Here is a 15,461-nt window from a genome sequence, read left to right as displayed (position 1 = left end):
ATTTGCCCACGAGAAGGACCACCGAGCTACCTTCCTGTTCAAGTGAGCAAAGCACAACAGTGAGTCCAAAAATGTCTTGTATGCTGCTGCATAAATTATGTAATATGCCAGGGAGACATGTATACTGTAGCTAAGAAAGTTATACTAAGTGTATATTGTGTAGTAAGCTGTTAGTAGCCCATGTGCCTCACCCAAATCATTTGGTCCCTTTCCTCCTCATAACTTAGCCTACTGTTCTGACTTGGTGGTGCACGTGTAGTCTATAGCCTGCTTTAGAGAAATGTCATTATCAAATATTGTAAGAGCTTTCATTGTCTAATTATAGGCCACCTTTATTTATCCTACGGTTCTGACTTGGTGTACAGGGAGAATACTGTAAGAATGGCCCATGTTTTGAATTCTGTCTCTGTACATTTTTAAAAAGTGCTGAAGAAATAGTTATATTGACTACGTCTGTCTTAGCTCACTCATTAATGTCTTAATCGAAATTATGGATTGCCTCTTAGCCGCTCATCATTCCCTTATGCCATAGTTTCTACATCTCAATCGTCAGTAAGAACAACATTTGTTCAAGCAAGTCAGCTATGTTTTTTTTTTTTTTAAAGGCAGTAAATGAGGCTGAATTAACTTTTTCGCTGCCAGACAATTAAGGCTCCGCTGATAGCCTGGATTCACTCCATGGTGCTGAAAAGAAAGCTCTGCTGTTGGGACAGCTTAATTTAGGTCCTAACAGTATGTGGGCACCGTTTGTCACCATTATAGTGCAATTCATGTATTATGTGTTGTGTAGTGGCGTTGCTACATGCTAAAATCGCCACTGCACGTGTGGCCTTAGAAATACGGACCAAAAACGAATTATGTCCATTAGAGGACACACATGCATTGCTGGGTATCAGGAGGACATTTGTCAAAATAGCCATTGAAAACACAGTAAACTTCTACGCTCATAAATAAAGCGAGCGTAGAATGAATACGGAAGCCGATAGTAGTCATTACATCGAAAACGTTGTAAAAAAAAAAATGGCAGACGCAGAAAGCACTAGCATGTCATTAATGCAGTCAGAAGAACCGCTTAAACTATCTGATTTATTAGATAGAGGATGGAAACTATATGAGGAAGTGGACACCACAAATGATCCCATCGCAGCCACTCATATCCAGGTTAAAATCAAGCGTGGGATAACGCAACTTGAAGTGGCAACGCGAATGGTGGCCCAACTCGACTTGTTCAGGTGACGTTACTGACGTCGTTAGCGCTACCTAACGTTAGGTAGCAGCTACCAAACTACACAGACTGCTTCTCTAGCAATGACGACTAGCCAGATTCACAGGTATCAAATTGTAAAGACGGCTAGATAACAAACAGATTCCACCGTGAAGTTGTTTGACAGTTTAGCTAGCTAGTTACTTTACTAGGCTGTCGTAAATAAGCTAACAACCTAGCTCCAGTAGCAAGCTAGCCTAAGCTAATGTAAGGCCATGCAATGAAGGGGATGATGCATGTCCAGTGCTTTCAAATGTGTGTATCAGGAAAGTGTCCGTACAAATTAGTTTCCTGAATGAGAAGGTGGAACGTCAGTAGAAGGCTCAACAGTTCGCAATGTTTCTCCACATCATAAGCTAGTTCTAATGTATAGTTAGAAGTTAAGTTAATCTTGTTTGTTTGTTTTTCAGCCGAAATGAGGATTTGGAGGAGGTAGCAACCACAGATCTGAAGTATCTGATGTTGCCTGCCTTCCTGGGGGCTCTAACTATGAAGCAAGTGAACCTGGCAAAACGACTAGACCACGTTCAGATAGCTAGATGTTACTTTTTGGACTTCTTGAAAAGATGTAAGGAGTATAACATATCAAAGTTTGAACTACCCAAAACCATTGAAAACTCTGCTGACATACCAGAAGAAGAATCTGCAAATGGGCCCCCCAAACCTCCAGACTTAATTGCGATGGCAACAGTTAGAGCGGCAAAGATAGAAAGGTATATTAAACATCTGCATTTTAATTACAATTTTAACAATCAGAATAATCATTGTTTTGATTGAGCACTGCACAAGTCAAATTTAAGCCAACCTACCTATGCTTGAAGGTCTAGTACCTGTCACGCACCTCTTAAAATATGTTATGTCCCTCACCTATTTAACAAATTAAAGATCTGTCTTATTCATTTCGTAATTGCAATTAATCTGCACCCAAATTGTTCTGATAACTTATGTATTATACTCTGCAGATACAAACAGAGGAAGGACACAGAGGCCAAGCTATCAGAGATCAAGGCAGCCGTGGACAGTGGGCAGGCAGACGACGAGATAGTCCGAAACTTTTACCTCCTCAATGTGAGGAAATGGATTGCTGTATCCCTGGAGGAGATAGAGAGCATTGACCAGGAAATGGAGATTTTGACCAGGATGGATGTTCTAAAACAGGTACCTGGATTTGAAGATGTAACTAATGCCATTCATTCACCAATGTCTCATTTGAAAGAGTATGGTTTTCTTATACGCTGTATCTTTTCCATGTGCAGAGTTCGGCAGAGCCATTACACTCTAAAAGGCCTCCCATGAAACCCTTCATTCTCACCAAAGATGCTGTTCAGGCCCGGTAGGCACCTGCTCAAACTTATCATTTATTTTCTCCTTCTGCTAATTGCTGTTTTCCTGCTCACAAAATAAGTACTCTGTCCAAACTCCCTTGTCAACAGTACATAGCTACTTGCTTAAAATATCACATGAAGTAAATAGTTGATTAATGTATAATTAAAGGGATTTAATTTTATGTGTGTGTGCATGCATGCATGCATACATACAGTACCAGTCAAAAGTTTGGACACACCTACTCATTCAAGGGTTTTTCTTTATTTGTACTGTTTTCTACATTGTAGAATAATAGTGAAGACAACAAAACTATGAAATAACACATATGGAATCATGTAGTAGTCAAAACTCCATATCTCAGACTGGCTATTTAATGAAGCTACCAGTTAAGGACGTGTGAGGCGTTTGTTTCTCAAACTAGACAATTTAATGTACTTGTCCTCTTGCTCAGTTGTGCACCAGGGTCTTCTACTCCTCTTTCTATTCTGGTTAGAGACAGTTTGCGCTGTTCTGTGAAGGGAGTAGTACACAGCGTTGTACGAGATCTTCAGTTTCTTGGCAATTTCTCGCATGGAATAGCCGTCATTTCTCAGAACAAGAATAGACTGATGAGTTTCAGAAGAAAGGTCTTTGTTTCTGGCCATTTTGAGCCTGTAATCGAACCCACAAACGCTGATGCTCCAGATACTCAACTAGTCTAAAGTTTTATTGCTTCTTTAATCAGCATGACAGTTTTCAGCTGTGCTAACATAATTGCAAAAGGGTTTTCTAATGATTAATTATCCTTTTAAAAGGATAAACTTGGATTAGCTAACACAACGTCCCATTGGAACACAGGAGTGATGGTTTCTGATAATGGGCCTCTGTACGCCTATGTAGATATTCCATACAAAATCAGCCATTTCCAGCTACAATAGTCATTTACAACATTAACAATGTCTACACTGTATTTCTGATCAATTTGTTATTTTAATGGACAAAAAAATATGCTTTTCTTTCAAAAACAATCATTTCTAAGTGACCCCAAACTTTTGAACGGTTATGTATGTGTGTATATATACACATACACACACGTGTGTGTGTGTGTGTGTGTGTGTCTATATACATATAAACTCAGCAAAAAAAGAAACTGTCAACTGCGTTTATTTTCAGCAAACTTAACATGTGTAAATATTTTTATGAACATAACAAGATTCAACAACTGAGAGACAAACTGAACTAGTTCCACAGACATGTGACTAACAGAAATGTAATAATGATCCAAATCAAAAGTAACAGTCAGTATCTGGTGTGGCCACCAGCTGCATTAAGAACTGCAGTGCATCTCCTCCTCATGGACTGCACCAGATTTGCCCGTTCTTGCTGTGAGATGTTAACCCCACTCTTCCTCCATGGCACCTGCAAGTTCCCGGACATTTCTGGGGGGAATGGCCCTAGCCCTCACCCTCCGATCCAACAGGTCCCAGACGTGCTCAATGGGATTGAGATCCGGGCTCTTCGCTGGCCATGGCAGAACACTGACATTCCTGTCTTGTAGGAAATCACGCACAGAACGAGCAGTATGGCTGGTGGCATTGTCATGCTGGAGGGTCATGTCAGGATGCGCCTGCAGGAAGGGTACCACATGAGGGAGGAGGATGTCTTCCCTGTAACGCACAGCGTTGAGATTGCCTTCAATGACAACAAGCTCAGTCCGATGATGCTGTGACACACTGCCCCACACAATGACGAACCCTCCACCTCCAAATCGATCCCGCACTGGAGTATAGGCCTCAGGGTAACGCTCATTCCTTCGATGATAAACGCGAATCCGACCATCACCCCTGGTGAGACAAAACCGCGACTCGTCAGTGAAGAGCACTTTTTGCCAGTCCTGTCTGGTCCAGCGATTGTGCCCATAGGCGACGTTGTTGCCGGTGATGTCTGGTGAGGATCTGCCTTACAACAGGCCTACAAGCCCTCAGTCCAGCCTATTGTGGACAGTCTGAGCACTGATGGAGGGATTGTGCATTCCTGGTGTAACTCGAGCAGTTGTTGTTGCCATCCTGTACCTGTCCCGCAGGTGTGATGTTCGGATATACCGATCCTGTGCAGGTGTTGTTACATGTGGTCTGCCATTGCGAGGACAATCAGCTGTCCCTCCTGTCTCCCTGTAGCGCTGTCTTAGGCGTCTCACAGTACGGACATTGCAATTTATTTCCCTGGCTACATCTGCAGTCCTCATGCCTCCTTGCAACATGCCTAAGGCACGTTCACGCAGATGAGCAGGGACCCTGGGCATCTTTCTTTTGGTGTTTTTCAGAGTCAGTAGAAAGGCCTCTTTAGTGTCCTAGGTTTTCATAACTGTGACCTTAATTGCCTACCGTCTGTAAGCTGTTAGTGTCTTAACGACCGTTCCACACATGCATGTTCATTAATTGTTTATTGAACAAGCATGGGGAAACAGTGTTTAAACCCTTTACTATGAAGGTCTGTGAAGTTATTTGGATTTTTACGAAATATCTTTGAAAGACAGGGTCCTGAAAAGGGGACGTTTCTATTTTTGCTGTGTGTGTCCGACCACTGCCACTATATGGCTCATGCATGCAACTAAGCCAGCCAAAGAAATCTCAGGAATGGAACTTTAACCAAAACAACTGTCTGGATGATGCTTCAACTTTAAAAGTAAGTGGAAAATTAGGTCTAACATGCTAAAAAAGAAAATATCCCTTTTTAATGTGTAATTTTTCATCTCAGGGTGTTTGGGGCAGGCTATCCCAGCCTACCTACTATGTCAGTGGATGACTGGTATGAACAGCACAGGAAGAAAAATGCCTTGCCAGACCAGGGGATCCCACGCAGCGCTGGTAGGGTTAACAGAGATGTTTATAATAGTGTTCTATTTACAGTTAACTGTACATCAATTGTTTTCAGGAAAACTCAAATGTTCATCAACCATGTTTTATATCCACCCTGTCTCATTCACCAAATGCAATTTGTCTCCCTTTCAGAGGACTTTGATGCAGAAGAGCGAGAACAAGAAGAGAAAGAGAAGCGGGTTGAAAATGATGATGAGGAGGCCTTGCAGAAAGCTAGAGACTGGGACAACTGGAAGGATACGCATCGGAGAGGCTATGGGAACCGTAAAAACATGGGCTGACAACCATCACACAAAGCAACAGTGCCATGCCTGGTCTGCAGTGTTCATCTACTCTCTGTCCCTCTGTAATGAATAAAAAATGTTGCTGGTGTGTATGGAAACATGGTCTTGAAGAAAGGGAGGTTTATACAATCCCAGACTGAAACTGTTTAAGTGTCTGTTTATGGTCTCTTTTTATTCTGTTGCTGCAAGTCACGGCTTTAATTGTGGCTGTATCAGAGGAAAATGATTTATTGGCAGCCATTAATATTATCTGCAGGTTCCATACGAATACACAACCAAGTATTTCCACCAAGGCGTAGTCTGTCGAGATGGTGCAGTGGTATGCTTGAGAAGATTAGTAAAGTGAATTTGATGATCAATTGTTTAACAGCTGTTCCCAAGCGGATTCATATTTCCTGAGTATCCAACAGTACTTAAAGAGCCTTTTTTGAAAAGGAGGTGGTGGTAACAATCTACAGTTCCAAAAAACTGCTATTGTATATTGTCATCCACACTTAATGTGTTTAGTGATGGAAAAGGTAGCTTGTGTGCTTATACAGTTTCCTAAAATGTGGCTCTATACTCCAGCATTTTGGTTTTGAGAATATTTTTTTTTCTGATCAGGTGACAGTACAGAATGTCACCTTTTGTTTTGAGGGTGTTTTCATAGCTGTCTTACCGTTTAGAAATTAATTTGAAGTCAAAGTATTTTGACAGATTCACTTAGTGTATTCAAAAGTTGAGTATTTGGGCCCATTTTTACATTCTAGTCATTTAGCAGACACTTATCCGGAGCGACTTAGTGCATTCATCTTTTGATGGGACAACCACGTATCTCAGACATAGTAAGTACATTTTTGTCAGTGTTGTGCAGTTTGTTTTGGTTGTGTTGTGGCTTATGTTTTGCCCAATAACTGACTGGTGTAATTTTCTTTCTAGGTATACAGATAATGTTTCTGAACATTTCTAAATTAATCCTGATAATGCCATAATTAAGAAAAATCATGAATAATAAGTGAAATGCTGATCAGAGGCTACAACAAATATGCTAACCTCTCACCATTACCATAACGGGAGGTTAGCATTTTTTAATCTTTGTAACCTCACTCATTATTCATGATTCATTTATGATTATCCATAATCATGGTATGCACATGAATGTCGAAGTATTCAGAAAGATCTAGTCTTACAATAAAAATAAAAGTGACTCCAAAATGGCACAATTCGGTCCCGGTCCCTGAATTCACCATTCAGTTCCTATTGGGCAAAACCGCAAATGCATCCAAGATTGTAGTAGCTTAATGTAGCCATTGTGTGAGGAATATGGGACCAAATACTAAACTTTTGACTAGTTTAATACACTAAGTGAATTTGTCCAAATAGTTATGACTTTTTCAAATGGGGGACTAGATACATTATTTCATTTTTTAATTGTACAACAGACCCTCACTGCTGGCATTCTGTACTGTCGCCTAATATGAAACATTCTTAAATCTAAAATACTGGAGTATAGCGCCACGTTTAAAATGGTTTGCTTCACTGTCAGAGTACGTATTGAGTATGTACAATATGAACATTTCCTCTGATTGATGTCCATTGTAACACTGAATAATGGTTTTGTAATGCAGGTGTGATGCACTTAATTACAGAGAGCCACTCCCTTTTCATCTTGTTTTGCTGAATACTTTTTTTTGTAAAATAACTGCCTTGTGACAGCCAATTTTCTCTTTTCTCAAAATGTATGGCTGACTCATTTGATTTCATTCCCACCTCTTACACATGTACAGTTTGAACAGGCACTGATTTTGACAGACTTGGTGGATTCCTTTGTCAGAGTTGATAATGACTAGTGGTTGGTCTATTTTTTTCAGAATAGCAGGAATTCTGTGTGCAAAACCTGCATGGTTCCCATTGTAACAACAAATTATTTGAATGTTTTGTACTTTTCTCATTGTTTCGTATAAAAAATATGTATACAGTCCAGAATAAATATGATAAGCTACTATGGTCAAGCAAATTGTTATTGGCACACTGATATTCACATCCACAAAATGTGTATGAATCAGAATCATATGTATTGAACATGACTAATATTGCTCCCATGTAACTTGATATGTGTCATTTGGTAAAAGCATCAATTGAGATCTCAAAATGTATATCCGTTTTGAAGCCAATTAAATCAATGTATTGCACATGCTCGCTAAAAGTTTCCTTTATTTGCTACCCATTGGACAGCTGTGCTAAAGTGAAATCATACCCAGTACACCACCTCAATTCTGGGCCACCTAGTTCTAGCTTCATGTCTCTTGATGTGCGGTGATATTTAACCTCAGGCAGTAGCCCCATTTATACCTTGTTCTAACATGAATTATTTTTTCTGATATTTCCCACCTTCTGATTGTGCCCACATTTCCAGATAGGTGTAGATTAGTAAAAGACGCATTATGGTCTGATTGTGATCAGATCCTCCTGACCACCTTCGGAGGTAGTCGGACACACATTATGTCTGGATATCTTGCAAGTGTAGACTCACTCTCTCCTGCACCACCTGTCTCTACCTCTGAATGCTCAACTATGAAAAGCCAACTGATGTTTACTCCTGAGGTTGCACCCTCTGTGATTACCCTCTGTGATTATTATTTGACCCTGCTGGTCATCTATGAAAGTTTGAACAACGGTTTGACCTTAATGCCCATGTACTCCTGTAATCTCCACCGAGCACAGCCAGAAGAGGACTGGCTACCCCTCAGAGCCTGGCTCCTCTCTAGGTTTCTTCCTAGGTTCCTGCATTTCTAGGTAGTTTTTCCACTGTTCTTCTATATCTGCATTGCTGTCTCTTTGGGGTTTTAGGCTGGGTTTTTGTATAAGCACAACTGCTGATGTAAAAAGGGCTTTATAAATACATTTGATTGATTGATTGATTGATTGATTGATTGATTGATTGATAGACGGAACTGGACAGTGAAACCATTGAAATCAATATTTGAAAGGTGGCACCATAGACTTATGGATCAATATGTGTCTTAAAATAAATAAATATTATTTTGAAAGAATATCTGTCAAATAATTTGCGTAAAGGGAGGGGCAAGGAAATGTGGGCACAATGTGGAAACAGTTGACAGAGACATTTGAATGCCATGTGTAGACATATTTTACAAAATGTGGGCACAATCAGAATGTGGACAAGAGCAGGAAAAAGAGAAGTAAAATGAAATCAAGCTTTATTTATATCGCACATTTCAGACATTACTGCAACGCAATTCAATTAACAGGAAAAAAACAAATAAAAAACAAAGACAATAAAAACTGAAATATTTACTACACAACAAACATAAGAGGATAAAAAACAAATGAATAACAATAAAAACTGAAAGACTAAAAAGCACACTAAAGAAAAGCAATGCTAAAAAGGGGTTTCAGCCTCCTCTAACTGAAGTTAATTGTGTGGATTTTTTTCTATTAATAATATAAAATTAACAGCCATACAGAAAGACTCATGTGAAGGTGAAATTACAGAGGAACTTCTTGATGCAATTAAAGCATTTAAGTCCAGGAATACTCCAGGGCTGGACGGCATACCAGTTGAGGTATACCAAATCTTTTTTGATATGCTCAGAGGACCGTTATTAGCATGTTTTAACCACTCCTATGTAAAATGTAGATTATCAGACACTCAACAAGAAGGTCTGATTTCATTATTACTGAAACAGGATACAAGTGAGAAATATGAAGATCCAGTCCATTTAGAAAATTGGAGGCCCCTTTCGCTTCTGTGTTGTGATGCAAAAATTCTAGCAAAATGAATTGCGCATAGAATTAAAAAGGTAATGTTGGATATTATTTATTCTAATCAGACAGGTTTTTTATATGGACGATAGATTGGAGATAATATAAGGCAAGTACTGGAAACAATAGAACACTTTGAAAAATATTGGAAACCAGGCCTGCTATTCATAGCTGACTTTTAAAAGGTTTTTGATAAAGTACGACTGGAGTTTATATATAAATGCCTGGAACATTTATATTTTGGAGAATCTCTTATAAAATGGGTTAAAATAATGTATAGTAACCCTAGGTGTAAAATAGTAAATAATGGCTACTTCTCAGAAAGTTTTGAATTGTCAAGAGAAGTAAAACAAGGTTGTCCACTATTGGCATATATATTTATTATGGCCATCGAAATGTTAGCTATTAAAATCAGATCCAACAATAATATCAAGGGATTAAAAATACAGGGCTTAAAAACAAAGGTATCACGCTTTTCCAGTCCGGAGCCTCCGGCGACGCTCCTCAGTCTGGAGCCTCCAGCGACGCTCCTCAGTCCGGTGCCTCCAGCGACGCTCCTCAGTCCGGAGCCTCTAGCGACGCTCCTCAGTCCGGAGCCTCCAACGGCGGTCTGCAGCCCAGAGTCTTCAACGGCGGTCTGCAGCCCGGAGTCTTCAACGGCGGTCTGCAGTCCGGAGTCTTCAACGGCGGTCTGCAGCCCGGAGTCTTCAACGGCGGTCTACAGCCCGGAGTCTTCAATGGCAGTCTGCAGCCCGGAGTCTTCAGCGGCGGCCTTCAGCCCAGAGTCTTCAGCGGTGGTTGGCGTTTCAAAGCCTCCGGCGATGATCCACGGTCTGGTTCCTCCGGACACACAGAAGCGGGGGGATCAGCGGGCGGTGGAGATGCTACGCCCTGAACCAGAGCCGCCGCCAATTATAGATGCCCACCCGGACCCTCCCCTATAGGTTCAGGATTGTGGCCGGGAGTCTGCACCTTTGGGCGGGGGGGGGTACTGTCACGCTCTGACCTAGAAGAGCTGTGTTTTCTCTGTTTAGTTAGGTCAGGGTATGATCGGTGGGTGGGCATTCTATGTTTTGTTTTTCTATGTTTTGGCCGGGTATGGTTTCCAATCAGAGGCAGCTGTCTATCGTTGTCTCTGATTGGAAGCCATACTTAGGCAGCCTGTTTTTCCCTTTGTTTTCGTGGGTAGTTGGTTTGTTAGTTAACCTGACAGAACTGTTGGCTGTCGTTTTGTTTTCTTTGTTTAAGTGTCTTCATTAAAACTTAAAGATGAGCACTCAACACGCTGCGCCTTGGTCCCCTTTATATGACGACCGTTACAAAAGGTGTCATTGTACACTGATGATTCATGTTTTCTTTTAAATCCACAACTTGGATCCCTCCACAGCCTCATAAAGGATCTAGTTCATTTTTACAACCAAATTATGAAAAGTATTATATTACGTATTGGATCACAAAAAAATACAACTTTTACTTTACTATGTAGTTTACCAATAGAATGGTCTGATGGTGATGTGGATATACTCGGTATACATATCCCAAAATAAATAAATGATCTCACTCCAATAAATTTAGATAAGATCTTGCTACCATGGAAATGTAAATACCTTTCTATTTGTGGAAAAATCACCCTGATTACCTCTTTAGTCATATCCCAGTTGACCTATTTGCTTATACCCTTGCCTACACCTAGCGAACAGTTTTGTAAATTATATTAGAAAAGAATATTCAATTTTATTTGGGACGGCAAACCAGACAAAATTAAACGGGCCAATTTATATAATGAATATGAATTCGGAGGGCAGAAATGATTAAATATTAAAGCATTAGACCTCTCACTAGTCGTACAAAAGCCATACTTAAATCCGAACTGGTTCTCTAGCAAATTAGTAAGAATGTCTCACCCTATGTTCAAGAAAGGCATTTTTCCCTTTATTCAGATTACAACCTCTCACTTTCAGTTATTTGAAAAGGAAATCATCTCCCAAATATCGCTATTTTTAAAACAAGCCATAGAAAGTTGGTTGCAATTTAATCCACCAGAAAAGACAGAACAATATAACAAATATTGTGGTTAAACTGAAATTTACTAATTGAAAAATTGTTTATAAAAGGTATAATCTTCCTAAATGATATCATAAATACGACTGGTGGATTTATGTCATACATGCAGCTAACTATAACATGTGGAAATATCTGCTCTACCCAAAATTACAACCAACTAACTAACTGTAGTATTACCGCAAAAGTGGAAGGGGGTAAAAGCAAGGCCCTGCATTAAAGACCATAATTAGTTAAAGAAAATTGTGATAAATAAAATATAGGTTAAGAACTTTTTTGAAGAGAAATGTTTGAAAGGTATGGCAAATAGAAATCAAACCGGATGGACATCATAAATATATCGGAGAGGTTGAAGGTAGAGGAAGGACAAGAGTTAAAAACAAGCAAAATAAAACTATTGTAAAATAGACTGTGTCCATAAAATGTATATAGTATGTATAAGCTGGAAATACAGGGCTAAGCGTTGTTGTTCACTAGTTTGCGCCAATATTTAAAAAAAAAGATATGTATGTATATGTATGTATATGTAGGTGTATATGTATATATTTATATGTGTATTTATGTATGTATGTGTATGTATGTATATGTACACTACCGTTCAAAAGTTTGGGGTCACTTAAAAATGTCCTTGTTCTTGAAAGAAAAGCACATTTTTTGTCCATTAAAATAACATCAAATTGATCAGAAATACAGTGTAGACATTGTTAATGTTGTAAATGACTATTGTAGCTGGAAATGGCAGATTTTTTATGGAATATCTACATAGGCTTACAAAGGCCCATTATCAGCAACCATCACTCCTGTGTTCCAATGGCACGTTGTGTTAGCTAATCCAAGTTTATAATTTTAAAAGGCTAATTGATCATTAGAAAACCATTTTGCAATTATGTTAGCACAGCTAAAAACTGTTGTTCTGATTAAAGAAGCAATTAAACTGGCCTTACATTTACATTTACGTCATTTACATTTACATTTTTGTCATTTAGCAGACGCTCTTATCCAGAGCGACTTACAGTAGTGAATGCATACATTTCATACATTTTTTCCCCCCGTACTTCCGCCTTCTTTAGACTAGTTTAGTATCTGGAGCATCAGCATTTGTGGGTTAGATTACAGGCTCAAAATGGCCAGAAACAAAGACCTTTCTTCTGAAACTCGTCAGTCTATTCTTGTTCAGAGAAATGAAGGCTATTCCATGCGAGAAATTGCCAAGAAACTGAAGATCTGGTACAACGCTGTGTACCACTCCCTTCACAGAACAGGGCAAACTGTCTCTAACCAGAATATAAAGAGGAGTGGGAGGCCCCGGTGCACAACTGAGTAAGAGGACAAGTACATTAGAGTGTCTGGTTTGAGAAACAGACGCCTCACAAGTCCTCAACTGGCAGCTTCATAAATAGTACCCACAAAACAGCAGTCTCAATGTCAACAGGAGGCTCCGGGATGCTGGCCTTCTAGATAGAGTTCCTCTGTCCCATGTCTGTGTTCTTTTTCCCATCTTAATCTTTTATTTTTATTGGCCAGTCGGAGATATGACTTTTTCTTTGCAACTCTGCAGCGGCAGGCATAAACAAGGCTAGTGTGTCATCCGTGGACCTAGCTCCCTCTAGATGTGGATCTGTCTGAGGCTTCTTTAAGACTATTTAAGAGTATTCCTCTGAACCTTTTGACAGCAGGTGGGTATGCAAGGAAAGGTTAGAATGTCTTTGGAAATATCACACACACTGTGACGCACACAGCGAGCATTTATTTCTCAACCGTTATCTATAAGATTTACTCCCTCTGCATGTGGTTAGACTTTCTTTGTTTGGATTTTGTACTTTTTACTCCGTATTGCGTCAAAAGGAGCCTCCACTTCCCTTGCAGCACAGTTCACAATAGATAGGACAGGCTTCTTTGTGTCCACACAGATTCTTTCCTTTGCTGAGGGTAGGCGAATTCTAAAGGGGCTTGTTGGATCCAATAAAAGCAGCTATTGTATGTAAATTATTCACACAAGAGCATATGACTGACTGTGCAGGGCAGTGGCTAGTGTGAGAGAAATCATTAGCAATGCAAACTCATGGTGTTTTGTCTCACATAGTCACTAATGGAAAAAACTATTTCTATACTAATGGTAACTCAATTATTTCTTGGTGTGTTTGTGCACTACTTCTACTGAAGGTAATTTTATGAATTTAATAATTTGTTACAACTGTGAAATCTAAATTAAGTGTACAAAAAACGTTTTTATTTTCCTTTTGTTGTCATGATTTACATGTTGGTGAATAGGGTTCTAAAATTCTAAAACTATCCTTAAAAAGCTGTATTTGATGTATTAACATGATTTAAAAGCACCATTTGGGTTCTATTTAATTTTTCATAACCAGTAACAGCCACACAATAGATTGCTTGTAAAATAGACTACATGACCAAAAGTATGTGGACACCTGCTCGTTGAACATCTCATTCCAAAATCATGGGCACTAATATGGAGTTGGCCCTCCCTTTGCTGCTATAACAGCCTCCACTCTTCTGGAAAGGCTTTCCACTAGATGTTGGAACATTACTGCAGGAACATGCTCCCATTTAGCCACAAGAGCATTAGTGAGGTCGGGCACTGATGTTGGGCGATTAGGCCTGGCTCGCAGTCAGCATTCCAATTCATCCCAATGGTTGCCACAAGTTGGAAGCACAGAATAATCTAGAATGTCATTGTATGCTGTAGCATTAAGATTTCCCTTTACTGGAACTAAGGGGCCTAGCCCAAACCATGAAAAACAGCCCCAGACCATTTTTCCTCCTCCACCAAACTTTCCAGTTGACACTATGCATTCGGGCAGGTAGCGTTCTCCTGGCATCCACCAAACCCAGATTCGTCCGTCGGACTGCCAGATGGTGAAGCGTTATTCATCACTCCAGAGAACATGTTTCCACTGCTCCAGAGTCCAATGGCGGGGAGCTTTACACCACTCCAGCCAACACTTGGCATTGCGCATGGTGATCTTAGGCTTGTGTGCGGCTGCTCGGCCATGGAAACCCATTTCTTGAAGCTCCCGACGAACAGTTATTGTGCTGACATTGCTTCCAGAGGCAGTTTGGAACTTGGGAATGAGTGTTGCACCCGAGGACAGACAATTTTTACGCGTTACATGCTTCAGCACTCAGCGGTTCCGTTCTGTGAGCTTGTGTGTCCTACCACTTCACAGCTGAGCCATTGTTGCTCCTAGACTTTTACACTTTACAATAACAACAGTTGACCGGGGCAGCTCTAGCAGGGCAGGAATTTGACAAACTGACATCCTGTGACGGGGCCATGTTGAAAGTCACTGAGCTCTTCAGTGAGGCCATTCTACTGCCAATGTTTATCTATGTAGATTGCATGGCTGTGTGCTCAATTTTATGCAGCTGTCAGCAACGGGTGTGGCTGAAATAGCCGAATCCACTCATTTGAAAGGGTGTCCACATACATTTGTATATATAAGAAAATCAGGGGTGCACACTGTAAGAATAAATAACATGCAAATCTTGAATAATAGCTTTAAGTAAAGGTTTTATTTAGGAAATCATAATTAATACTCTAAGATGTACAGTATTTCAATAGGGAATTATTTGAAATATTTATGTTTTCTCATTTATATATTGATTTGAATGAGTTAAAGTGAAATAGACCTGAACCCTGTTATTTGTAGGGACAATTTGCATTGACATATCATAGTTTTTGTTATGGCACTTCATATATTATAGAACATTAAATAATTGTCCCCACTACGATCCCAGTCTGTGGTCAGTCTGGCTGTGGGAAGGCAACAGATATACCATGCAGGTTGGTGCCAGTGTCAACATGGCACAATGGTCACATGGGGGCAGTTACACCCTTCCCAGTGACTTTGGGAAAAAAGGTCACATGATGTGTTGTGCCAG

At 40.0% G+C, this 15,461-nt stretch overlaps 1 protein-coding gene across 2 annotated transcripts; it reads left to right on the top strand.

Annotated features, from left to right (window-relative positions):
• Positions 1-984: 984 nt before the first annotated feature.
• On the top strand, positions 985-7,903 carry LOC100286725 (immunoglobulin (CD79A) binding protein 1). 2 transcript variants are annotated; one of them, XM_014196598.2, is made up of 6 exons: positions 985-1,331; positions 1,675-1,977; positions 2,227-2,422; positions 2,521-2,597; positions 5,327-5,436; positions 5,581-7,903. In XM_014196598.2, exons 1-6 carry the CDS (start codon positions 1,309-1,311, stop codon positions 5,727-5,729), a joined length of 858 nt encoding a protein of 285 aa, XP_014052073.1. In that variant the 5' UTR covers positions 985-1,308; the 3' UTR covers positions 5,730-7,903.
• Positions 7,904-15,461: the final 7,558 nt, after the last annotated feature.

Source organism: Salmo salar, chromosome ssa04 (genome assembly GCF_905237065.1).
Source record: "Salmo salar chromosome ssa04, Ssal_v3.1, whole genome shotgun sequence".
Taxonomy (NCBI): Eukaryota; Metazoa; Chordata; class Actinopteri; order Salmoniformes; family Salmonidae; genus Salmo; species Salmo salar.
Note: the sequence above shows the minus strand (reverse complement) of the source record. Positions and strands in the feature narration are given on the sequence as shown.